The following is a 27,963-nucleotide window of genomic DNA, read 5'->3' as shown; positions in this document are numbered from 1 at the left end:
TTCCTTGGACCGCAAGGCGATCAAACCGGTCAGTCCTAGAGGAGATCAACCTTGACTGCTCTTTAGAAGGCCAGATCCTGAAGCTAAAACTCAAATACTTTGGCCACCTAATGAGAAGGAAGGACTCCCTGGAGAAGAGCCTAATGCTGGGAAAGATTGAGGGCAATAGAAGAAGGGGATGACAGAGAATGAGGTGGCTGGATGGAGTCACTGAAGCAGTAGGCGTGAGCTTAAATGGACTCCAGAAGATGGTAGAGGACAGGAAGGCCTGGAGGAACATTGTCCATAGGGTCGCGATGGGTCGGACACGACTTCGCAACTAACTAACAACAACAACAACAACAATGAACTCTTTAGGAAAAATTCAAATCATTTTTTCCTTTTACAAATCTTTCCTGTTTCCTGTAATTTTTTAAAATTATTGCATGCCTAGGCTTTTTTTCCCCCTAGGTTGATAGTTCATGGCCCCTTTGGCTTCCTCCCACTTTCATATGGAGTAGCATTAAGTATGATGGATCATCTGAGCCATCTTAGTAGGTACTATTTATATTTGAATAGAATCATTCATTGTAAATCTTAGTAAGAAGAATACCCTCCAGCATGTGAAACCTGCCTTCAGTATTATTTAGTGTAGATCCTCTGTTGACAACGTCTCCCCTGTGCAGTCTATTTCATTTTATAATACCTTCGTATATGGGAAGAGAGAAATAAAAAGAAACTACTTCTGGAAAAAAAATTGGCGAAAAGCAAGCTGAGAACCTCAGTCTTAATTTATTTAAGCTGGCCTGCAAAACACTATGAAATATTTTTAAAAATGATTCAAAAGCCAATAATTTATTACCTCCCTCGTGAACACCTAGGGGCCCAGGTTTCACTCTCTCTTCTTAGCAAGCTGAAATGTAATAAAAAACAAACAGTAGTGGACTTCATAGAGTGACAGTAATAAGTTTTGAATTCTTGAGATAATAGTTTGGTTTTTTTTACAAAAACAGCCTTTTGCCTTCCATATGTGTTGGATTATGGGTTGCACAAATTGGTGATAATAGGACTTCGAGTTTCACACATTTGGAAGATACAGTACTTAATATGTCTAAATCAACATTGCTCAATCTTGGTAACTTTTAACATGGGTGGGCTTCAGTCCCAGAATTCCCCAGCCAGCATGCAGTCCATACATTTAAAAAGTTGCTAGTGATGACAAAGGACTGGTCTAGACAATGCTATAGAGATCAGATCAATGAGATATTTCTGTAATGTGGTTTGTCCCTTTTATGACACATTCTTATATACGTACAGATAAAACTTGGGAGGAGGATATACCAAATCCATAAAAGAGCTGAAACATTACAATGTGGGCTAGCTCAATTTTAATTTTTTTTTTGGAACTTGGAATTGATTTTCATACCCATCCAAATGTACATCACCCTTTGATTAAAATGTAATGGAATTTATAGCTTCAGGCCCAGGATTCAACTCTAGGGGCAATACCAGAAGTTCCTGCAAAATGCATTTCATATTGTATAATTATATATCTATATCTATCTATAACTATAACTATATGTATGTATGTATGTATCTATCTATCTATATCTATCTATCTATCTATCTATCTATCTATCTATCTATCTATCTATCTATCTATCTATCTATACAATATGAAATGCATTTTGCAGGAATTTCTGGCAGAAGTGCAAAAAAATAAATAAATGCAGGGAACAAAATGTTGATCCTTTTCTCAACTGTGCTCCAAGCTGTGCTATTCTGTAGTATCCTCTGGCAATCCTTGAAAATGGAGCCTGTGTCTTCATCTCAAAAGTTCCTGCCCTCCAGTCTGCATTTTGATCACAAGATTTGGCTGAGTAATCCCTGGAATAGGGATTTTTTATTATTCCTTGGGCGTATGAAATATTCTTCATCTTGCCAAACAAGAGAAATGGAGTGATGTCTCTTTCGTCTGTCTGAAAATTTAGAGCAAATGTTGGCAGTGATACTTAACTGCATTCAAAATGCTTTTTGTTTTGTGCGTAAGAGAGACATGCATACATTTTCTGGTTGTTGTTTTTTTAAGCATAATCAGATGCCTGCTTGCTTTGAAATAGTCCCCCTACATTCAGTGAGAATTCAAGATAAATGTGTATAGCATTTCTAAGCCTTGTTCAGCAAAATCTTAGGCAGTAGTCGCAATTCAGAAATTGTGTTACAGCTTCCGTAGTTTTATTCTAAGTATGAGAAAGCATTCTGTTCCTAGGAACCAAGTTGCTTTGCTTCCCACTCACGGAATGCCAGAACTACTATCTTTTCGAACCTGCTACTCTGTTCTCCTCATGCATAGGGAATACAAATAACCAGAATTCCCAACCATTTGGATAGCCATCCTTCTTTTCTGTTGACTTCTATTAACACCAAAAGCTTTTCTTCCCATCTCCAAAACCCCATTCTAAATGCAAATGAAGTGTCAGTTACTAATATTAGTACAGGATTGGGAGGTAAAAAGGTAAAGGAATCCCTGCAGATTTTACTCCACTAGTCGTTGCCAACTATAGGAGGCAGTGCTCATCTCTGTTTCAAGGCCATTGAGCTAGCACTGTCCGGAGACATTTCCGCAGTCATGTGGCCAGCAATGACGGCCATGGAGCACTTTACCTTCCCACTGAAGTGGTACCTATTTAACTGCTCACATTTGCATGCTTTTGAACTGCTAGGTGGGCAGGAGCTGAAGCTAGGGCAGGAGCTTACCCCATTGCATAGTGCTTGGGTCTCGAACCTGGGCTGCTGGCTTTCCAGCTGACAAGCCCAGTGTCTTAACGGCTCAGCCACCACGCCACCTTAGTACAAGACTGCTTTTGCTAAAATCCTCAACTGTTCAAAAAGAGCATCAGTATTTCTGTCAAACATAGTTTATTTGCAAGCTTAAAGTTCCAGATAACTTCATGATCAGATATGAAAGTGATAGTCCTCCAGTACTACTTCTTAGGACAAAAAGAAGTCGTACCTTTCACATTTGTTTTTCCCCTCTGTACGGTGGCTAAAAGCGCAGGCACCTGTCCTCGGTTGCCTTGGCTGCATTTCTGGCTTGCCCCATAACTGCTAATGGGCATCACTCTGCCTGGCCAACAGAGACTCATTTACTTCATTTTGTAGGCTTATTTCCAGCCCTTTTAAAACCTTTTCTCCTACTTGCTTTGACTTCTAATTTACCACCCGCCCTAGATATTTAGCCCATTATTCAAATCCATCACTCAAACCTGGGGGGAGCTTTCATTTATCTGGTTACAAATTTTTAGGCTGTGGACTGTTCTACAGTGAATTTTCCATGGATCAATGCTATGTTGAAATGGATTTAATCAACAACTGACCTGTAACAACTGCACTGAAGAGTTTGGGTTAATTAGAGCAGCTGCTACTGGAAGTATTTTCATATAACAATGCTGATTTGGAATTCTGCTGCACATTTTCGATGCCAATTTGTGGCGTTATTGTTATTATTTTTTGCTCAGAGTTCTCCATGACATTTTATCTTAATAGCCTTTTTGTAATTGAAGATGTCAGCTGTACAGAACGTTCACCAGGTAGATGTAAAGGAGAAAAATCGCAATGGCAACATGAGGGGGATGCTGGCTTTGTTTCTACGCAATAGCCCTGTGCCCGGTACTTCTAGGATATTTCTTAAACTCATCTGAAGGCTTTAGAAGTGGGAGTGTTATCAGCCAATGTGCTATAGTGGTTAAACGTTGATTAATGTCATTCAACCACGGAAAGTGATCGAGTGACTTTGAGCCACTCACTCTTACCTTTTGGAAAAATTGGGAAAAAATATGTATCTCACTTTGAGCACTCAGAGGAATGCTTGGAGGGGAGGGAAGGAAAGGGAAATTGGATTTTTTTTAATTTAGATTTAGATTTATTTTATATTTTTATTTAGATTTAGATTATTTAGATTTAATTTTTCTAACTTGTGCCATTTATTGGAACCAGTGAGGTTAAGGCAGTGGGAGTGGAGGAGCGGAGAGATCTGAATTCTACATCCACCCTCAACCATGGAAACTCATTGAGTGATTGTTCCAGTTGCTCTTGGTCAACCCAACCCACCTCACAAGGTTGCTGTCGCAGGGACAAATAGGAAGAAGCAGTATATGTGCTATTTAGAGCTCCTGTTCAAAAGGGGGAGGGGATATAAATTTAATAAAAACAGCATACATGAAACTCCGCTCAACCGATTTCCATAATAATTTGTAATTTAATGGAAAGAGTAAACTTTTGTTCTCATATCTATAATGTAGATGTATTGGTGTTTTGAATCATTTTTTTCTCCGCAGAATGTATTCTTCTGTGTACCCATTTTATTTTTATTTTTTATTTTTATTCCATTTATATCCCGCCCTTCTCCGAAGACTCAGGGCGGCTTACAAACTTAGCAGTAGCCTTCATTCTATGTATATGCCTGCTTATTAGGGCTTTCACACACACCCCCAAGCGGCATTATTACAAAGTCAGCTTATTGCCCCCAACAATCTGGGTCCTCATTTTACCTACCTGGGAAGGATGGAAGGCTGAGTCAACCTTGAGCCTGGTGGGATGCGAACCTGCACTAATTGCAGGCAGCTGGGGTTACTTAAGGAGGCATTAGCCCACTGCTCCACCAAGGCTCCATGTGGGTATAGAGTAGGCTTTTCACTTCAGATATGTTTAATAAGAGTGAACGGGGGTAATTTCATATTGTAATGCAAGATAGGTTACTTTCTCACCCATCCCTCGTTTGCAGTAAACATGTACAGGATCGTAACAACATGCCCTTGCCTTTGTCAGTTCTGGTGGTGGTTTACAAAGCAATTTGAGTTCTTGCCTGCTGTTTGATTGCAGCCAGGGTGTGGGGGGAAAAAAACATGCAAAAAAATAAATTTACCCTTTTAATTTCTGCAGGACGAATACAAACCAGAGAAGGCTTTATCAGAGGATGACCTTAAGAACGCCGTCAGCGTTCACCATGCGCTAGCATCAAAGGCAACCGACTATGAGAAGAAGCCCAATGTCCTGAAACTGAAGACAGCTGACTGGAGAGTTTTGCTTTTTCAAGCTCAGTAGGTTCCAGTTTGGTTTCTTGCATGGTGTGGTTCATGGAAAAAATAATAATCTTGGAAACATTGGGTGCCTCTCCGAAGACTTGTTTCACGTTTGTTTGTTTTTTTTTCACCCTCTCCCTTTTTTCAAACTATATTTCTCAGTTCTGGGTATAAAGGACTGCAGGCTCCATAAGTAAATACTGAAGCTGTTTGAGGTCCGTCCTTTGCCTATAAAATCTTGCTAGGGGTTTCCAGCGTTAGTCAGGCAACCCAAGTAGCAGAATGATTCAGTGGTTGCAACAACTGTCTTGGCCCTAAATTTGTTGTTACAGGTCTGCTACAATATATACAGGGGTGGGGAAGAAAAAGCACACCTTAGCATATATGGCAATATATAAAATGCAGCTTTTAAGCCTTAACCATCAAAGTCAAGGTCAGGACAAACTCTTCAAAATAATATCTAAAGAAAAGTGAATCCTTTTTTAGTCATTTAAACTTTAGAGGAAAAAACTCCAAAAGAGACGTGCACGTGACTTTTGTAACAGCTGCAATGCAGATAATTTTTTTTCTATTGTGTAGAGCCGGGGTTTAGACTTAAGTCAAAGCTCTAGGGGTGTGTTTTGCAAATCGCTGAAATGCATCAAAACGTTCAGGGAAGGCTGAGCTAGACCCTTAACCACCTTACTAGCGGAGAAACCAGAAATGTAAATAATAATGTTAAAATTAAATTTTGGGTTAGGGGCTAATTATAAAATTTAAATTGTTGTAATGGTTACTTCTGTTGGAAAGAAGAAGAAAGGGAGTGACAATGTCCCTAGATCATTTAAGTGGACGTTAGAGAATATTTGTAGTTCAGGGCTGAAATGAGGGGTGTGTGGTGGTCTCTGAGCTTGGTTGTTTCCTTGCAGATGTTTCATTACTCAAACTACGTAACAACATCAGTGCACTGATGTTGTTACCTAGTTTGGGTCATGGAATGTCTGTAAGAAAACAACCAAGCTCAGAGAGCACCAAGCACCCTTCATAAGTGGACTTTGATGTCATTAATTAGAAGCCTAGGTTAGCAGAATAACAGAGTTGGAAGGGACCTTGGAGGTCTTCTAGTCCAACCCCCTGCTCAGCAGGAAACCCTATCCCATTTCAGACAAGTGGTTGTCCAATCTCTTCTTCAAAACTTCCAGTGTTTCGGGTCATTCAATTTATTATTTATTTATTTTATTTTATTACATTTATATACCGCCCTTTCCTGAAGGACTCAGGGCGGTTTACAGGGTAATTAAAAAACCAAGATACAAAAGTTAAAAACCAATTTTAAAAAAAATTATATTTGTCCCTGTATAAATAAAACCCCAGTTAAAATAAGATTAATCCTCAGCCTGGGCCCAGAGAGCTCAAAGAGCCAGGTCTTCAGGCCCCGGCGGAATGAACGGAGGTCGGGGGCAGACCTCAGCTCCACGGGCAGCTGGTTCCAAAGGGCAGGCGCCCCCACTGAGAAGGCCCTATCCCTGGGTGTCGTCCGCCGGCAATCTCTTACCGGTGGCACCCTGAGAAGACCCTCCCTGTGGGAGCGCACTGGACGAAGGGAGCTTGATGCCGGCAGCAGGTGTTCCCTCAGATATCCCGGACCCAAGCCATTTAGGGCTTTATAGGTCATCACCAGCACCTTGAATGAACTGTAGGAATGACCAGAAGAGTGTCTGGAGCAGCGTTTCCCAACCTTAGGAACTTGAAGATGCGTGGACTTCAACTCCCAGAATTCCCCAGCCAGCATAGCTGGCTGGGGAATTCTGGGAGTTGAAGTCCACGCATCTTCAAGTTCCTAAGGTTGGGAAACGCTGGTCTGGAGGGTATGGTTAAAAAAAACAGTCAAGCAGCAAGAATAACTTTCGCGCAATACTAGAAAAATGAAGGAATACCACCAGAGGAAGAAGTAATTAAAAAAATATTGGAATGCGCAGAGATGGACAGATTAACTATGAGATTGAAAGGTAAAGAAGAAACAAAATACTGCTGAACCTGGGAGTCATTCTACAAATGGCTAGAGGAGAGAACCAAAGATTAGGACTTGACTATCTATTAGCGCTTTTGAACCCAGACTGCACGCTGGTTGAAAAACTAACATATGTATGTAAAGAAAAAAGAAGTAATAAAAAGCTTTATATATAAAAAAAGTCAAATTGGCAGCTGTGATAGTGTGATCAAAATTATGCCTGAGCATATGGGGTTTTGATCGGCCCTTGATGGCCACCATCTTGATGTTTTTTTAACCATACCCTGAAGGCATTCTGCCTCCTTGGTTGACTCAAACTTAAGTTAAGGTTATTACTCTGTTCTGAAGCTTAACAGGAAAGCACTCTTTTCAGAAAGTCCTCATTTAGCAACTGCCTCGTTTAGTGATCATTTGCAGTTGCAGCAGCGACGAAAGAGTAACTTAACAAGTAGTCCTCACATTTATGACCTTTGTAGGTCTATAAAGCAAATGAAAGTTGAAGTAAGGTAAAAAAAAATTGTGATGTTTCTCTTAGCAGTTGCTTTGCTCAACCATCCAGTTGCTGGTTCCACTTGTGGCTGCTAAAACAAAAATTATATGCATTATGCAAGAAAGAAATTGTTGAACAAAAGATGGAAGGAAACAGGAAAAATATGGAGATGAAGCAGAGATGAATGGAATTTTCCAAAATGTGGCTTACGCTCAGGGACAAATCCTGAGTGGCCGCAAGAGGAACTTATTCTGAGGCAAGCATATGTAAGAGTGGCTTAAACTAGCCATTCTTATTGTGCCAGTGGTGATACTGAAGAGAATGTGCAAGTGTTATGGCTGTCTCTCTTCCACAGGAGCCCTGAAGAAATGGAGTCCTGGATCAATAAGGTCAATTCTGTGGCAGCCGTTTTTTCTGCCCCACCGTTTCCAGCTGCAATTGGATCCCAGAAGAAATTTAGCCGCCCTCTCTTACCGGCCTCCACCACCAAATTATCTCAGGTGATTGTTTTTTGTTTGTTTGTTTTACCCCCTCCCCTTACAGCTTTGCACAAACAGGGCTTCCAGTATTATTCTCCCTTGAAATCATTCTCAAATAATCGTATGCATATGGGCACTTCATTCATTAGTCCCACAGAGAGGGCCTCCTCAGGGTGCCTCCGATCAGAGAATGTCGACTGGTGGCCCCCAGGGGGAGGGCATTCTCTGTGGGCGCGCCAGACCTGTGGAACCGCTTGCCGGCTGAGCTCCGGATGGCCCCCGACCTTTGCTCCTTCCGGCGGGATCTAAAAACCTATTTATTTGAGCAGTCTGGCCTGGTCTGATGGGGTTGGGGTTGGGTTTTTAATATGGTTTTAACTATTGTATATATCGGGCATAAATTATTTAATTGTTTTTTAACTTTTGTACTTTGTTTTTTAATATTTATTGCCCTGTGCACCGCCCTGAGTCCTTCGGGAAGGGGCAAGAACAGCACCAGCCAACAGAGTAATCTCTCCTTTGACCCATGACATGTTTACAAGTTAGGTACCAGTAGTCCTTGAGTTACGACTGCTATGGAGCCTGCCCATCATGGTTGCAACTCATGATAGCCATAAATCAGGTCACCTAAGTGACTGACCTGATTTTATAACTTTTTTTTTGTTGGTTGTGGTCATTAAGCTAACCAATGGCTTGCTATTGGCCGATTTTGCCCAAAACCAAAATGATCATATGACGGTGGGGCACAGTAAATGGCCATAAATGCAGCCCAAATGCTCAATGTCTGAAGTGCAGTCATGCAATCATTCAGGAGAGGGGGAACTCTTCAAACTTTGAATCTAGATTGTATTTGCAGGATTCTTTTTTTTTTCACCATGTACATTTGAACTAGACTGTGATGTTTCTCTGTGTCATGTATATGTGTGTATGTCGGTATATGAATAATGTTATTTTTTGAGAGCTGAATGGAACAGAATTTCATTTTAATATATGCTGACTAGTGTACATTTAAAAGTGAGAATAAAAATTCTATTCTGTTCTACTCTATCAAGGGAGGTCTCTTGTAAATGTGAACAGTCACTAAGCAACTGGTTGTAAGTTGAGGACCACCTGTACAGATCTAGGTCACGTGATGGATGGATCTTTCCAAGTTCTGTTTAGAAAATTCTTGTTAATTTAATTAAAATCCTTGTAATATTTGAATTGCTGATTTAAGAACCAGGAATAGTTGAGTTCTGGATTTAGGAACTGAACACTCCTAAAGCAATAGAAATGCCTTTTTAAAATTATTTTACTAAATGCACTAGAGGTTCATTCTAATCTAAACCATGTAATTACCTCTGCAGGATGACCAGCTTAAATCCCACGAGAGCAAACTGAAGCAGGTCTCTACTGAACTAGCTGAACATCGTTCCTACCCACCTGATAAGAAACTTAAGGGCAAGGAGATTGAAGACTACAAGTTGAAAGACCATTATTTGGAATTTGAGGTATGCTGCGGTCAACTAAGACTGGGCACTAAGTTAAAGACAGTCATTGTAGAGATCATTAGAACTTCAGCAAATGAGTAGCGAGACTTTATATCTGTTTAAAGTTTTTAACTATGATTAAAATGGAGGGAAGACTGCCGCATGTTTTAATCAAAAAGGTCTAAATGGGAGAAAACGATCCTGTTGATGTCTACGTATTACTAAGACTCTCATGTCTGTTCCATTGTTTGTAACCTTCAGTTGGGCAAAACAGTGCATCATAGGACAACATTTTTGAATCAATTGACCTTAAATGGGTTAACTTACAGAATACAACCAAAATCTAGGACCTGTGACTTTCGCGAGATTAAAATGTGGCAAAATTGTGACGACTTCATGGCTGCTATGCAACTGCAGTCAACTGCAGTTACTTGATTGTCATTTCCAATGCTCCAAGCCAGCTTCCTACAAAGAAAGTCAGTGGGGAAACCAGCAAGAAGTTAGAAGTTGCTCCCATTCCCACTGCTTTTTTTGCACACCAGTGATCATTCTTGTTTTTCTTTTTTAGGTCAGCAAATACCTTTATAACGATGACCCAACAGAGCACAGGTTGTCTAGTAAAGCATACATGTAGAATGGTGGACCGGATGTGTGTTTTCTTTGTTTGAACTAGGCTGTTAGTTTTTGAAGAATCAGTCCATAATAATTCAGGAAGACAGTCATATTCTCATGTTACTCTTGCCTTTTTAATTCTGCTTCTTTGTCTTCATTTGATACTGGCATTTCCTCCATTCTTTATAGGGTTAACCTATGCAGGAAGCTTCCTCCCTTATTCATTTGAATTACCAGAAGCTACCTGTATGCCCCTAGGGATGGAACAACAGTAGTGGATGCCATTTCTGGATGGCAGTGACTGACTACTATAAGGAATATGGTTTAAGTTCTGGAGTTGAGCTAAATTATAGGCAGTGCTATTCTATACTTTTCTAGAGCCATGGCTTTCAATATTTTATTTCCCAACAAACCATTTCTATATGGATTAGCCTTCTGATGAATTCTGTTATCATGAATTTTGGAACATAATAGCCTGGTACATGGGTTTGTTGGTAACACTGTCTGAACTGCAGAGGAGGTGTAGCAGTTAATACCTTGGGTCAGTCTTTGGTCAGCCATGTACTTAGGTCAATCTTCCTCACAGGGTTGATGTGGGGATAAAATGAAGGGAGCCTTAAGCTCCTAAAGAAAAGGCAGAGTTAGAATGCAGTATTATAAGCAAACTCTGCCCGCAGCCTGGAGTTCAATTCTGACTGGCTCAAGGTTGACTCAGCCTTCCATTCTTCCGAGGTCAGTAAAATGAGGACCCAGATTGTTGGGGGCCATACGTTGACATTGTAAACTGCCCAGAGAGGGCTGTAAAGCACTATGGAGTGGTATATAAGTCTTAAGTGTTATTGCTATATAGATCTAAGAGATAAAAAAATGAAAATTCATTAGAATATCACCTGACAAACATGGCAAATATACTATTTATTTATTTGTTTGTTTGTTAATTTAAATGTATTTGCCACCCATCTTGTATCCAAAGACTCTTTGTGACTTACAGGATAAAAACACTGAAAAACATTAAAATCATCCACCATAAAAAACACTGTAGATCAAAACATTAACAGATTAAAAAAACCATGAACACAACATGGCAAAGAAGAAAGTCAGACACACGAGGGGGGGGAGGGGGGTTGAATTTTAATTAGTCAACTACTTCCAGTATGAAGTTCTCCCATTGGGCCCTCAAGCCATCTGGCAGAGCCAGGTCTTAAGGCTCTTAGGAAACATCAGGAGGGTGGGAACTAGTTTCACGTCAGCGGAGAAGATGTTCCAGAAGGCAGAAAGGTTAGATTAAAAATTTGGAATAGAGGGAGAAAAACTCCAAGGCTGAGGAATAGTTGCTATACGACAATAATCATTTGTGGCACCATTTCCTCGTTGTTCAGTTCTCCAGCTTATTCATTATCTGATGAAGCATAATCAGTTCAAAATGGTATCAGCATTCACCTCACTAGTTCCGTATGGTTGAGTGACTTGCTTATATAATTATTTGTCTTTTCACCATTGCTGGAAGTATAAATAGTAAGCACACGACTATTTCATTTCATTTCAAATTGATTTTTCTTATAATCCGTCTCTTCCAAGGCTTTCGAAAGCTCATCCACAACCACTGCTTTTTCTCTTGTGTTCTTTTAAAGAAGCCTTGACATCTTCCTGCATTTGTATAGCAATGCTTACCTGAGTCATGCTTTGAAATTACAGAAAGCCCTTTTTGTACTTTGTTGGAGACCACAATTTTGACAATAAGCTTCCCTTTAAAGAATGTAAAGCATTTGGTAGAACTTCATCAACGTTTGTCATGATTCATTGGGAAGGGTCAGAACGCGTGTCATTAAATAAGTAATCCTAGAAATTCTAGAATCTTCAATTTAAAAGCCTTTTTCTGAATTCTGATTAATCGCCACTAGTTATTTGAGTTAATCACGGCACCAATGAGTGATGCTGCAGATGAAACTGCCACATACAGAGGAGTTGGGGTTTCCTAGAGAGTGAACAGATTCAGCAGTTGGCCTTTTCAAAAATATGTTAAATCTTCTTAGTATTTGGTGCCTGGTGGGCTTAGAAATTTGTGGCAGTGAAGTGATATGTTAAAATGCAACGGTTTGCCTAGCTGAAGACCAGCAATGGTATCTTTTACAAATAATTAGAAATCCATACCATACTTAAACACATGGCAAAGAGAAAAACTTAAGTTCAATCTGTAATGATTATTTAGACATCAGAATGCTAAATCACAGTATTCATAATCTGCATGGAAAGATGAATACCTTCGTAAATTAAAGTTCTGAATTGTATATGTAAATGTTTATCCATTTGCCATTGCTGAATTTTCTACTTTACAAAGTGATCAGGTAGGCATAAAATGAGAGAGATTCTATTCTTTTTAGAAAGCATTTCTTTCCCCAAACTGAGTTGGGATAAAGGGGGAAGTATAGGAAAGGACAAGCTGAGGCAACAATAACGATCCTTCTTATTAGTCTGCCTAAGTCTAGTGTGTAGACTGAAGATCCTTACTAAAGAGCCTTGGTGGAGCAGTGGGCTAATGCCTCCTTAAGTAACACCAGCTGCCTGCAATTAGTGCAGGTTCGCATCCCACCAGGCTCAAGGTTGACTCAGCCTTCCATCCTTCCGAGGTAGGTAAAATGAGGACCCAGATTGTTGGGGGCAATTAAGCTGACTTTGTAATAATGCCGCTTGGGGGGTGTATGAAAGCCCTAATAAGCAGGCATATACATAGAATGAAGGCTACTGCTAAGCTTGTAAGCCGCCCTGAGTCTTCGGAGAAGGGCGGGATATAAATGTAATAAAAATAAAAATAAAATAAAATAAATGTAAGGAGGAAGTTGTTCCACACTCTTAAATCCACTGCTTTGGACAAGATTCTTTGCATTTCCTTTCAAAATACAGCATTCAAAATTCAAATGCTTCTCCTGCGAAAGAGCCAACACACATCCTTCAGTTTTCAGATAACAAGACATTTAAGTATTTACTTCTGAATGCCCTTGTTGCCCACTAGCTAATATTGCTCTGCTGGCTTCCTTGCTAGGCGTCCAATTTGTCGCGAGTGATTTCCACACACATCGTAGAAGTGACACTATAGACGGAGTTTTTCTTTCTTTCTTTTCCAGAAAACCCGTTATGAAATCTACGTGTCTCTTCTCAAAGAAGGAGCGGGAAAGGAGTTGCTGAGTACCAGTGAGACTGATGGTCCTGGACTGAAGAAATGCCACTCCAGCCCTTCATTAAATCAGGAGTCTCCTGTTAGTGCCAAGGTGAAGCGTAACGTCTCCGAGAGGAAGGACTATCGACCGGAAACTCCCAGTATCAAGCAGAAAGTTACTTAAGAAAACTAAGGCAGGCTGAAGGATCACACACCACTCTCTCTCTCTTTGATAATAACCTGTCCTTTGCGAAACAAACAAAAATTAACACATCTGCCTGAATGGGTGTTAGTGACATTTTTCAGTTGTAAATTTTGTTGTTTCTGTACAGGTTGTTGGAAATGTTTTGGCTTCTGACTTGCATTTGTCTAGTTAAGTTATCATAGAGCAATTGATCCAGTCCTCCTTTTCTCAAAAACATTGGAATGGGACAGGAGAGATTTCATGGTATATTTATCTCTCTGTCATATGTTGGTCTTCTTTTGTTGGCTTGTAATTTTCATCCGAACTGCCGCTGCTGCTGCTGTTCAGCCATGGGGGAATGTCAAGACAAATGGAGGCTTATCAACTTGTTAAGCCTTGTCAGCGGATAAGCTAAGATGTAAAAGAGACTGGGTAAAAATGTTCATGTGTTGCCAAGCTCGATAACAACATGTTGTGGAAGATATGCCAGTAACTAGATTATTGAGTGATCAGTCATTGTGATAAACTTTATGAGTTACCAAGTTAATATTTAGGATATAGAAACAGATGAAGACCTTCAGTGAGTGGAAATGATTTCAACCGAAACAGGTCTTATTTTTTTCATGTTCCTGGGTGGAAACTTTCTACTGTAACCGTCTCTGTTCTATCTGCACGCAGTGCTACCCGAATGATTCTCAACAGCAAATAATCATATATTCGTTGTACTGATAGCAGTAGTGTGCAATGTTTTTGTTCAACTGGCATTATGATCCTCCTTCAGATGTTTTACATATTTTCAGGCACTTTATAAACTAGTTGATCAAAATCTGGTATCATTCCAGTCCCCATTTGCTAACCAACAGTTCCCCTATGCTATAGAATTACTTAACAGAGATGTCTGTCTATCCCCATACCCATATTGTATTTCCTGATTTTAAAAAAAAATAGCCCAAGAACTCTGTCATTATTACAGTTCCTAGAGTGGTCTTATTCCCATTGCAGAGGATGGCGTTACGTCTGACTCTTCCTGGGGATGTGAAACATCTTGCAACGCAAACCAAAGGGAAAAGAAATAAACCAGAATGATGGAGGATTAAGTTATAATCAGGAGCCATGGAAAAAGGCTTTCTAGGGAATAAGAAGTTTTGCCAATTGTTGAAAGGCACCTCGGTAAATCCAGAAATGGCAGCTCAAAGATAAGAACACATGTTCTAGAAGGGCATTATTTTCTAGGCGGGGTTTGTACATTTCTTTGCCCACTTTTTGAAGAGGGTACATTGTGTAAAAAAAGGCACATCCCCTAGGCTCTGTCAGGCTGGGAGATAAGAAAACGACAGGGTGACACATGTGAAAGCTCTGAATTAGGATCCTAAATTTAGAATACTAAATAAAAGCTGTCAGTAGCCAGGACATTCTTTATAAGTGCAATTAAGGTATTGTTCTATTTTAGTACTGGTAACTGGTGGCTCTTTAGATGCCACAAATATTATAGTTCCCAGCATCAATCACTATTAGACTGCTATGCCTGCTAAATAAGGTGCACATCAGAAGCTCATTAAGATAGGACTCTCTTACCACCTGTACCTACATACGAACATTTCCTTCATTTTTCAGTCATGATTTATCATTTTATGTGATGAATACTAAATTGATATTTATGCTACTGGATAAGTTGCTGGGGCCTGCCAAAAAAGAAAGATTCCCCCCCCCTGGCAAAAGTGGCTAACGGTTCTGAATTCAGTATTTTTCATCAAGAGTTCAGAAAAGCCAGCAGACTGCCAGCCTTGTTGAAATGAAAAGAGGTGGCAGTAAAATGATGGGAACGATTTTACATCATCTTTTTTTTAAAAAAAAGTGGGAGGAGGGGTGTTGTGTTAGTTCAGTGTATGCTTTGTACTAATGGAGTACAGGGGGAAAAAATGAAGAGGCTGTAAAATGTTTGGGAAGGAGACCTTGGTAAGGCCGGGGAGAGATACATACGAGAAATGTTAAACTTATCCCTTGAAACAGAGAAACCACGTTTTTTCTCTTCACATGTGTGAGACTGTAATACTGTGTTAACACTGTATATGGTGTTTACATAGCTAAAGCAGACTAAACTGAGTTATTCAAGAGTCCTTCTAGGTTGGTTGGCTGTTAGCCTCCGTGACGGTTTGTTGAGCGTTACTGATGGTGTTTGCAGACTCGAGGATAGCAGGGTTTTTAGTTTTGCATTTTGGAATGACTACTACAGCATAGTAGGAATTATCAAGTGTGTGTGATTACTCCTTTCACTAAAATACAGAGTTTGTGGTTTGATTCACCCATTGCACTAAGTTATACTTTATTTTAATCAAACTCTGTTGTGCCGACCATAATGGCTAGATCTGCCAATATACTGAGCCAAAGTCAAAATGAAATACCCCATGGCATAAAACAATGTGTGAAGCCATCTACACAGTGACTGACTCAATATTTCTTTGTATAAACACGCACTTGGAAAAAAAAGATCGGTGGGGAAAAACAGTGGTTGCTTTTTGTTGCTCTTGCAGATCAACAAGCTTTATAAGATTTTGGAGTAACCCATGTGGCAGCCAGGCAACAGATTATATGTACTCCACTCATCTAGTAGAGTCAGTGCCAATTAGTTACATGGACTTTCTGATGACTTAGTACGAGTTTGGTCAAGATTGCATACAAAGATTGGAGAGGATATTAAATTGTTCCCTGGAGCTCCTGGAAGAAAAACAGGATATGAAACAAACAAACAAAAACAAATAAATGCATTTTCCTCCAATTGCAAAACCTCTCCTCTCCCCACCCCTTAGAATACTAGGTATTTTTCCATTTGTGTGAAACTGTGGGTTGCTCCTTAGTCTGGATTTGATCCAGAGATTACTCAGTCAGTTGGAAAGTACGGAGCATGATTTAGGATAAGAGCCCTAGAAGTATAGAAAGAAGAAACCACCACCTAGCTGGGTCTCTGTGCTCAAAAGGAGAGAGATTGCGATTTTCTCCATGCACATAATGACATGTCAGAATTAACTGTCTGCGTTCATGTTAGGCTTAATATTAAAAGTACGGTTCTTGAAAGAGGTTTGATAACAGTTGGACACCTTCTGCTTTTTTTTTTTACTGGATTCTTTTGTGATGCTTCCAGAAGGCTGAAACAAACCCCTAGATGGCTATTCAAGTCACACAATTAAAAGCTGGAATGAGCTTTATATGCACACTTGTTCACAATGTGCACCCTGATGACTGTTGCCTTGGGGAAACAGCAGCGCAGCCAATAATTGAAATGCTGCAATTCATGAATGTATTTGTGTCTATTTCTTTTCAGAGGCAGAGGGGAGTTCAAATTATTTATTACTTCCAAGGTGCCTATGGTGGCGGCAGGCAGAGGGTGTGTTGTAAATTACCAAGACTGCAGTCAGTTCTTCCCTGAAATAAGGGGTCAAGCAGGCTTTGGCTTTGTTACAACCTTAGTAGGTAGCTCAGTAGTTTTTCACAGAGGAATAAGTCTGCTTTTACGTTACATTTACTTATAAAGCAGAACATCAGATATTGCACTTGTGAACCTATCTGGGTTTAACATAAAGCTGCCTTTTCGTTGATGTGTTGACCGCAGTCATTGATGATTAAGCTTCTCCTATATAACCACGGGGCCATGTTATGAACCAGCTTTTACAAATAAAGTATTTTTCCCCCCTGTTCACTTGAAAACTAAATTGTAGTTACGCTTACCTTGCATGGGAGATATGGGTGCATTGCTGATGTGGATATCCACATCTAGGCAAGGGCATGCATCAAAATACAATAATTGCCTATGCTCTTGTGAAATATGTATTTTGGTAGGTACAATTATAATTAGGTCTTTTGTCATTAGAAGGTTTTGGCTGGCATTGGATAGGGACTAGGTACTTACATTAACCTTTGCTATATTTCTGTTTTTCTGTTTGCAGGCATTCAAATTCCATATATTATCCTTATGATCAGGGTCTATGGCAAGAAGCTCCTATAGAAGTGTATTCACTCATCTCTGGTTATATGTTTATATGTCAAAGGTTTTCCTGAGATTACTTCAGTTTGCCATTGAAGCTTGTGGCAAAATAGCCAAATCTCTTACAACCATATTGCCTTTAAAAAAATAAATAAATCCCTAGGGATCACTTTTTCAGTCCCAGGGGTTTTGAAACTTGGGTGGGCATGAATAATTGTATATGATCTAAAAATTGCTCATGAAATTCTGCAGCTCATGTCAGCAATTACAACACCCACAGGAATAGGCTTGCAGGCTAGATCCCTTGATATTTAAACTATTGCTGTGTCTGGAAGCAGCGAGAACAGCTTTCCAGAACACAGTTGCCCTCTCTGTCTTGCATTGTGTGTCCTTGCCAGTTGTACAATGTCTTTATTTTTAAGTCTTGCTCTTCAGTTTTGACCACCGGATCTGGTACCACTCCAATAACTGCATTCCATAAGACAGAGCAGCACTATGGCCTCTAGAACCCAACAGGCATAGTTGAGTTCCCTTCCAGATTACAAACCTCCAAGCTGAACTCTTGAGTGGTTGATACCCAGCCCATTTAGATTTTTGTAACTTTTTTAAGTCCTTGGAGGTGTGCATTATTGCTAAGCACATTGGTTTGTGCTTAAATTGTAAGCCGCCCTGAGTCTTCGGAGAAGGGCGGGATATAAATGGGATTAAAATAAAAAAAATAAAAAAAATTATTAAATTCAATTCAGCTAGGCTGAGATTTTACAAAACAGTCCTATTTATTGCACTGAGTCGAATACATTTTGAAGGAAAGAAACAAGTAAGCTCTTATTTTAACAGATCGCCGCCAATTGGTTGCATTTGCCTGTTATTTTTCTTAGACGTGTTTTATTTTAGACCCTTCTAGTGGTATCTTGCAGTGTTTATTATTTGAGACCTGTTTTGAGCCAGATTAGAAGTTCTTTTCAAGGGGCATCTCTGAATGGTACATTAATTCCATTTAACTTTCAGTTGTTCCCAGTTTTATTGTCTGCAAAGCTGCAATGCATTCACACTCTGTAACAGACTGAGATGTCTGAAAATCGGCACTAGTTTAAATTCTGTTTAAATAGTTTTAAGGTTGCTTTATCTCAGCATATCCAAACTTTTAAAGTATAACTTTAACAGCACTGTATGGAATTTAAAGAAATTAACAGATACAGTGGCAAGTTTTAGCTAAGTTCTGAATCTTTATGTTTGTAACCAAGCCTCATCTTTGTTTTAGGTCTCCATCTGCATATATTAATGTGTCCAAAGTGTTGTGAGGATTGCTAGAAAAATATTTTAAATATTTTGACTGTTCTGGGTATGTTTGAATGTTAAGAATTGTTATAGTTTGCATTAAGGTGATCAGTATAAAATTATCTGTATGCAATGAGAAAGATCATTTGGGGAGGGGAAATCTTTTGGAGATATCACCAGGGAAATTAGGCTAAGATTATGACACAAGCAATTTTTAATTTTTCCCAATTGAAAAAAATGGAAAAAAATCATTTTAACACTGGCCATTGTCTTTTCAAAATTATGGAAGTGTATTTTTTTAGAAGCAGGATGTAGATCCTGTTGCTTATATTTATTACCTATAATGGGAGAATTTGAATAATTTGGCAAGATTGAAATTAAAGTACATCTTGCATTAGTAATGCATATCTTCCCTTTTAAGTGAATTTCTGTTATGTGCTATGCAGTTATTGTGATTGAAAATATTACAGGTTTGGCTGAACTGATTGGAATTTCTGGAAATTTTATTTATAAGCTTTAGGAAGTTTGAACTGTTTATTTATTAGAGACTAGTGTTTTTTTTTCCTTATTACCCATATTTAACATTAACTAGAGAGGGACGCAGTGGCTCAGTGGGTTAGGACGCTGAGCTTGTCAATCAGAAGGTTGACAGTTTGGCGGGTCGAATCCCGAGTGCCATGTAGCAGAGTGAGTGCCTGTTACTCGTCCCAGCTTCTGCCAACCTAGCAGTTCGAAAGCACGTAAAAATGCAAGTACAAATATAGGGACCACTACGGTGGGAAGGTAATAGCGTTCCGTGCGCCTTTGACGTCTAGTCATGCCGGCCACATGACCACGGAGACGTCCTCGGACAAGCGCCGGCTCTTCGGCTTTGAAACGGAGATGAGCACCGGCCCCTAGAGTCGGAAACAACTAGTACGCATGTGTGGGGGAACCTTTACCTTTACCTTTTTAGCATTAACTATGTGATTTGTCAGGGGCAATCATGGTTTCTTAAATCAAGAAATTATTGGTTCCCCAATAGGTTTTTCCTGGGAAATTGGGAAAAGGCTTGTAAGGAGGTTAGTCAACTGTACAGTTTGGAAAAATTTGATCAAGTATACCATATATAATTACCTAGAAATGAGTGATAAGCTGTATGTCTTGCAGTTCTCAGTATCTCCCAGCTAAAAGGTTTTCAGATTAGAAAGCTTTGGAAGGAAAAAAAATTCCTTGAAACGTGAGGGAGCACATTTGGAAAACATATTGCAACTACGTGAGGGAATTTTCTAGTTCAGTCCTTGGCAGAGATTTTACAACATTCACTGAGCCCAAACTATTTCTGGGTCCATTGAAAACTTCTTGCTCATCTCTGGCTTGTAGAGACGCCGCAATGCAACATTTTCTTTAAATAGCAATTCCTGTTATCTCCAAACCAGCAAGACATTCACCCACATTGGCTGAGGATGGTAGGAATGGCAATCTCAAAAACCTGAACAGTGCCAGATCAAAGTTTGGGATTAGGTGAGAAGCCTCACCTTAAATTAAATTAGAAGTAAAACTCATCAAGTATATTTGAATGTAACTAGCATATCTGTTGTGTGTCTCAACAGATTATATGTTATTACTGCAGAGGTACAGTGTGGATAGAAACTAATTTGTTTCAATCTTAACAAAGATGGAATTTATTCTTGATTGTTTTCTGATCAGGAGACACAGAAGAGATAATGTGGCTTCTTCCACTGGTTCCAGATGAGCTGGCCTCAGTAATAGTTGTGGCTTATATTTAAAATTTTGCTCTGGTTAGTTTATCTTTCTGTCTTGACGTGACTGAAAATATAGCAGCCATCTTTGACTAGCAGAGTTCTGCATCACCTCTTGTGCAGAGTTTAAGAATCTTGCATATTTGTTTTCCATCATTTGTGTCACTTGAAGAAGAAGCATGGCTGACATTTGCAATAGCTCTGAGGCTCACTTTATATCTGTCATTTTTAACAAATTAGATTTGCCTCTAGGTGAACACTCTGCACCATTCTTCTATGATTATTTACATAATCACCTGCAGTACAGTTCTCTGTGAAATCTTATTGTGTACACATATATGATATTTGTTCTTCTTAAGAGTTTTAAAGAAGCTTTACATGGTAACAAATCAGCAGAAGTAGAACATACTAGCAGAAGTAGAACATATAAATCCATCTGGCCAATGTACAAGTGCTCTAGTTTACCCCATTTCCCTGAAACTGTAAAAGAGAATCAACAGGAAATGTGTGCTGTGTTTTTGCTTCTTTACATCTGTGGCACTTTATTTTTCCACTGGAATTAAAGAACAAATCTGTGCTAGATCAGATGCAAGTTGTTCTATTTCTTGAAAGATCAAGTCTTGTGAAAGCTTCACTATAAAACAGAAAAGGCATCTCATTTTATTTTACCTCATATCAGCCTGGAAGATTAGCCAAGATTTTAAGTGCAAGGAAGAGATCCTCTGTGTTTTTTTTTAATGTTGGTTCTTCTGAGACCTGTTCAAAAGAATTAAAATGGAAGACATATCCCTTCAATATTTCCCACAATGAGAGATGGTCCACTGAAAAAAAAGAGAGAGTTGCTTTCTTCCAGTGGCTTTTTGATGCTGAAACAAGGAAAGCAGGGCATATCTTATAAAAGAAGGGATGAGATGGGTAATCCTAAATCAGTGTTCTTCAAACTTGGCCTCTTTGCATCATGTGGTTAAAAAACAACATATAGTAAAAAAAAAAAGTTCATTGTGGCAAGTGTGAAGGATTCTGGGCAGCCATTTGATTCCCTGTGATTTGAGTGCATGAAGTTCCATTCCTCCCACAGCTCCAATTTTTGAAGCTGAAGCTTTTCACAATTTCATATGCAGTAGCTGCCATCAAAATGATTTGTCCTTACTGCATTGGTACACGTTTATATAATGTGATTTTTCTGGGAAATGGAAGTTGAGCAGAGGCATAATTCAAGGCGGTTATTAGAGGAAGGTAACAAAACATTGGTTGAAATTCCTTGCTCAAGACGTATCTTTAAATTATTTCCAAGAGTAATTGCCTCTCTATGTCCCTGTGTAAAACCCAAGCAACAATTGCCCTCAGACTGTAGCTTCTGCTTATTTTGATTCCTTTCCCTCAAGTGGAGCCTGAATAGCAAACCAAAACCCAAAAATGAATTACCCAAGTCTTCATCATCTAACCTATAAGCTACTCTTCCTGTAAATGTTGATGTTCCCCAACTATCCACTGAGCAATTAAAACTGTTGGCCAGGCTTTTCTGAAATAGAGAGTGGATTATGTTCTGAAATATAGAGTGCTGAGCAAAAGCCAGAAATGAGGACCTGGGAGAAGAGTAAGGACCTTGCCTAAGAATCTTAATTACTCCCCAGGGGAGGACAAAGAGGCAAACCAAAACCTCCTTTCATCATACAATTAGCCAAATAATCCAAAAACCGTTTTATACAGTAAATACACTCCTGGTTTTGGACTACAGGAAAATATGTAGTTCAGTCTGAAGGGCATTAGGTTGGGATAGGCTGCCCTGTCAGTTAATCATAGAATTTCCCTTGAAATCTCCATTCCCTCTTTTTTTCAGGTACTGCAAAGGCAATTTCACATTAAATGAAGGCACTTAGAGAGATCCTTCACTATATGGCAGAAGGACTCTCACTTATGTGGATATTGTTTTTATATATCATTGAAATAATATTTTTGAGGTTAAGTTTACATTTACTTTATTTTTTCTGTACATACAGTAAATACATTTCCCTGTTTTACCCTTGCTATAGTTAACCCTCTACAGTCTGCGGACAATTTGCTAGAAAAAGCTGTGAGATGCTATACTCTCTTCTCATCTCCTTTTGTGTGTTCATATTCGTAATGATTACTATCTTCCTTTCTTTTTAAATAAGTTGACATAATGTTGTTTTGGCACAACAAAGCCTAAAGTTTTCTGAAAGGATTTTTATGTTTCTGACAATGAACAAACCAGTGAAGGATTTCACATATGTATATGATATATGTATATGTAAAAAAACAGAAAAGAAATAAACCAAATGTATTTCAACTGCTGAAGCTGATAGCAGAGTTTATTATTGCTTACAAAAATGGCAGCAGTGTCTTGTGTTTTCACTTACTTTGATCATCCTCAGACGGAAAATCATGGACAATAATAATGCCCAAACCCAGAGTTTAAACAGTAAATGAGGTCATTATTCAATTATTTATTAATATACATCTCCTCCAGATTTTTCTGTGTTCAGTACCTCTGGTGGGTATCCTCGGGAAGATAAGAAATATTTTATATTTTCCCATGCGCAGTATCTGCTGTAATCTGGTTGAAAAAGCCATTTTAGTTTTTCTGATTTCCACAATGATGGATATATCTTACGGGCCCCACATCATTCCAATTAATGCTGATCCTGCTTAGATTCTGGTGCAAGATATTCAAGGCTGCCAGAAGGTGTAGAAGTTTGCTTATGTCATAAAGAAAAGTGAAAACAAGGATGAAGAACTGGACAAAGTACTACAGATAATGGTGGCAAAAATATGTACACATGCTTGTGTGGCTGTTGAAAATCCCACACATATATTCATTGATTGATTGATTGATTGATTGATTCATTCATTCATTCATTCATTCATTCATTCATTCAATTCATTCGTTCATTCAGGCCTCAGTCTTGGCTATTGACTAATCAAGCATTTTACTTATTAGACCTTAAATCTCAGTTGTTGTACAGCATACCGGTAAAATACACACACACTCTCACAAACACACACACACTTTAATGGAGACTCAGATTTTCACCGTACACAGCTTGTGGTCCTCAGTGGAACTGCATCTACATGGAAGGAAGTGTGTAATGGGGTGCCCCAGGGCTCTGTTCTAGGCCCAGTGCTCTTCAACATCTTCATCAACGATTTGGACGAGGGGATAGATGGGGAACTTATCAAATTTGCAGATGACACCAAGCTGGCAGGAATAGCCAACACTCCAGAAGATAGGCTTAAGATACACGAGGATCTGGGTGCTATCTAACAAAATGAAATTCAGTGGTGAAAAAAGTAAAATTCTACGTTTAGGCAAGAAAAACCAAATGTACAGGTATAGTATAGGTGGTGCCTTGCTCAATAGTGGCAACTGTGAGAGGGATCTTGGAGCCCTAGTGGACAATCACTTAGATATGAGCCAGCAGTGTGCTGCAGCTGCCAAAAAAGCCAACACAGTGTTAGGCTGCATTAACAGGGATAGAATCAAGATCATGTGAAGTATTAATACCACTTTACAATGCCTTGGTAAGGCCACACTTGGAATACTGCATCCAGTTTTGGTCACCACAATGTAAAAAAGATGTTGAGACTCTAGAAAGGGTACAGAGAAGAGCAACAAAGATGATTAGGGGACTGGAGACTAAAACATATAAGGAACGGCTGCTGGAATTGGGTATGTCTAGTTTAAGAGAAGGGCGAGGGGGGGACATGATAGCAGTGTTCCAATATCTCAGGGGATGCCACAAAGAAGAGGGAGTCAAGCTATTCTCCAAAGCTCCTGAAGGCAGGACAAGAAGCAACAGATGGAAACTAATCAAGGAGAGAAGCAACCTAGAACTAAGGAGAAACTTCCTGGCAGTTAGAACCAGGGCTTTTTTTCTCATAGAATGCTCAGAACGGTGTTTCCACACCTTTTTTTGCACACACACAAAAAAGCTTTTGCACAAGCTGTGCTACTCCCTCCAAACTCGCGCATCCTACTTCCCAAAACTCCAAACTAGGACGCGCGAGTTTGGAGTTGGAGAAGGCGAGTGAGGAAAGTAGAATGCGTGAATTTGGAGTTTGGGAAGGCGGGCATCCGATGGCAACTGCCACTTTGGCATTGTCAGCAAGAGAGTTTGCACGGGAGAGGGCCGGTGAGGAGCACATGGCAAGGCTACCGCTCCCTCTGCCATTGGCCAGCCCTTGGCAGGCGCTGAGCAAAAAGCAGACTTGCAGAATTGTTAAGGAATTTGATTGTGCAGAGGTCTCCTTGTGCTACCAAAGAGTTGCACAGACAAGGAATGGTACTGAGAGCAGTAAAAAGTCACACAAGAATACACTGAGTTCTAAAAGCAAAAAGTATTTTACTTTGAGGTGGTGTAAGAACAAAAATGCACAGTCAAAAAATAAACAGTCCAGGTCATAAACAATAGCAACAGTCCAAGCTACAAAGTCTTCTTACCGGTCCAGAGGTCAATACACAGTTCAGGTTACAACAGTAGTAAACCAACAGCAGAGCAAAAACAGTAACAGTAGAGATCAGTGAATTCAGAGAGAGAGAGAAGCTACGTTCCTAGCTTCCTCTTATGGCCATGAGAACACTTACACACCCATTGGCCAATTAACATCTTAAAGACATAGCATTATGGTTAATATATTTTCAACCCAACATTGTAGGCTAACACCATATGCCTAACATTCTCCCCTTTGGGTAGAATAATATATAACTCTTACAATCTTATGCACATTCTTTCACAATTAGCATTGTGTTTCACAGCACTTTGTACCTTCGTAAAATGGTCTGCAATATTTACATCAGATGAACAATACTCTAGCTGTATTAATTTATCTTTAACACATTGTCTGACATTTAAATAACGAAGGTCAGTATATTTAGATCTTGTTCTTACTGCAGCATTATTAGCCATCTTTATCGCAGCTTGATTGTCCTCATATACAATGAATGGATCATTTACATTTACATTTAAACCCATATCTAACAATAATTGTTTGTACACTAGCAGTTCTGTACATAGCAATCAGGTGGACGTCTGATGCGCGTTGAACGCCAAGGAATTACAGGGCTTTGAATTTCTGACTCCTTTCCTTCCTCTGATTCCTCTTTTATCTCCCCTATCTCCTTTTCATCTTTTATATTTACAGGAGATGTATTATCATTACTAGTTACATTATCAGAGGAGTCCTCAAACACTAGAGGATCAGTATTAACAGTTACTTGCTCTAACCTATCCCAACCAACGTGCTCAAGGAATTTTGCACTAGAACTGTTATATACATTAGTTGTGCCTCGTTCCCAGAAACGATATGATCTGTGGTTAGCTTCGTAACCTACGAAGTATAATTGCCTAGCCCTATGTTGGCCTTTACTCCTGAGTTGTGCAGGAATGTGGACCCAAGCTGGGGTGCCAAACGTGTGCAGGTAATCAAGGTTTGGTCTTCTACCATGCCATATAGTATATGGTATTTTACCAGTAGAAGTATTAACAACTATATTCAGAACATGGTTTGCACATTTTGCTGCCTCCCCCCACAGTCTATCTGTTAAGCCAGAATCTCTTAACATGGTTCTCATCATGGCTTGTAACGTTTGCCCACGTCTCTCAACAAATGCATTATGTTGAGGCCTATAAGGCGCTGAACGTTTATGCTCAATGCCAGCAGATTCTAGCATATCAACAAAGCGCTTATTTGTAAATTCAGTGCCATTATCAGTAATTATACACTGAACCTTTCTCTTTGTTTTCCTCTCCACGAACTTCAGCCAGTTTGCAAATTGTTGGAAAGTGTCTGCCTTTGACTTAAGCAGATAACAAAAACCATAACGAGAGTAGTGGTCCAATATACTTAAAATATAACATGATCCTCCTAAACTTTGCTTCATGGGTCCAATTAAATCAGCAAACACAACTTCCAAAGGAACAGTTGTTTTGAAGCTGTTTATCCTGCTTGCAGGAGTTGCCTTACTCTTTTCCTGATTACAGGCATTGCAATTCAAATACTTACTACATGGCTTCAGTTTAACTCCTTGTACTAACTCAACTGTTTTCCGTAGTGAGTTAAAGTTTACATGCCCTAACCGCCTATGCAATAAATGTATACATTCATCATGTGGCTTCTTATTCTCACATATTGAGTTAGCTTTAACTGTACTAACCTGGTTACTTGTGAGAAAAAATAAGCCATTTTTCAAATTAGCAGTTACACAGGTTCCATTCCTCTCAATAGTGCATTGCTCCCCTCTGAATGTTACCACAAACCCAACCTTAACCAATTCCCTTACAGATAACAGGTTGAATCTTAGCTTAGGTATATATAACATAGGTAACTGTTCATCAATGCATGGACAATAGGAATTACCTTCACCAGATGCCCTTCATCCTCCAACCGTTTGCCAGTGAAACATATTGGTTGCTGTTTTTCATATTAATAAACCTCTTTTTCTCTTTAGTAATGCATTGTGAAGCCCCACTATCAACAACCCACAATTCATTGTTTCTGGATGTTGGTTCACCAGAAACAGCCAAACCAATGCCCCTCTTAGCCTTCCCACTGCTATTCACATTCTGTTTTCTACCCTTTCTACAGAATTTGGCTATATGCCCTTTAGCCCCACAAGAATAACATTCCTTGACGTTGTAAGCAGTGGTAAATTGCTGCTCCTCTCGTGGCTGTGTCTCTCTTAGCTGGTCTCTGTCACGCCTCCTTCTGGACTCTTCCAGCAGTCTCCCAGTAATGTTGGTCAATGTCAGTTCCTCTCTGGTCAGGACTTCCAAAGAAGAAACATACTCATCATAACTCTCATCCAAAGATGACAGAATAATGTAGACCTGATGCAACTCTGAAAAAATCAGCTCCTTTTCATGAAGCTCTTGAAAAGTTGCCTTCATGTAGTTTAAATGGGTCAGCATATCTCCATTCTTCTGCAGACGAGCCCTAAACAGCTTACGTGTAAGGTGTATATGTGCACCCACACTGTCTCGAACATAAAGCCTTCGCAAAACATCCCAACACCTAGCAGCAGACTCCTCACCACGAATATGGACAAGCTGCTGGTCATTCAGTGTTAGTCCAATAATGCAAAGAGCTTTCTCATTGCTACGTTTAAAGTTGTCTAACTTCTTTGCATCCTCTTCGTCATCTGGATCCCAAGCAGTAGTATCTGGTGGGTTATTTACAACAGTCCATAGTCCTTCCTTGCGCAAAAGCAAGCAGCATTTCGTGGACCAGGAAACATAGTTTGTCCCATCCAACCGGGTTATCCAGGAGATGCCTGACAACTGTTCTTGTGCCATTCTACAGCAAATAGCTAACACAAACTCAGCTAGGAAACTGTGTGTACTAACTCTCAGTACAGGCCTGGGCCCATAACCAGTGTTAAGGAATTTGTGCAGAGGTCTCCTTGTGCTACCAAAGAGTTGCACAGACAAGGAATGGTACTGAGAGCAGTAAAAAGTCACACAAGAATACACTGAGTTCTAAAAGCAAAAAGTATTTTACTTTGAGGT

General features: G+C 39.5%; 1 protein-coding gene across 3 annotated transcripts in view; it reads left to right on the top strand.

The window, feature by feature from the left end:
• Positions 1-18,042, top strand: part of PSD3 (pleckstrin and Sec7 domain containing 3) — a 157,377-nt gene extending 139,335 nt beyond the window's left edge. For all 3 annotated transcript variants that reach the window (XM_083352860.1, XM_083352861.1, XM_083352862.1), the window contains 4 exons: positions 4,921-5,078; positions 7,896-8,040; positions 9,366-9,509; positions 13,223-18,042. In XM_083352860.1, the coding sequence (XP_083208986.1) occupies positions 4,921-5,078; positions 7,896-8,040; positions 9,366-9,509; positions 13,223-13,438 (663 nt within the window). In that variant the 3' untranslated portion in view covers positions 13,439-18,042. The remainder of the gene's footprint in view (positions 1-4,920; positions 5,079-7,895; positions 8,041-9,365; positions 9,510-13,222) is intronic.
• Positions 18,043-27,963: the final 9,921 nt, after the last annotated feature.

This window comes from Vipera ursinii (genome assembly GCF_947247035.1).
Source record: "Vipera ursinii genome assembly, chromosome: 2".
Lineage (NCBI taxonomy): Eukaryota > Metazoa > Chordata > Lepidosauria > Squamata > Viperidae > Vipera > Vipera ursinii.
Note: the sequence above shows the minus strand (reverse complement) of the source record. Positions and strands in the feature narration are given on the sequence as shown.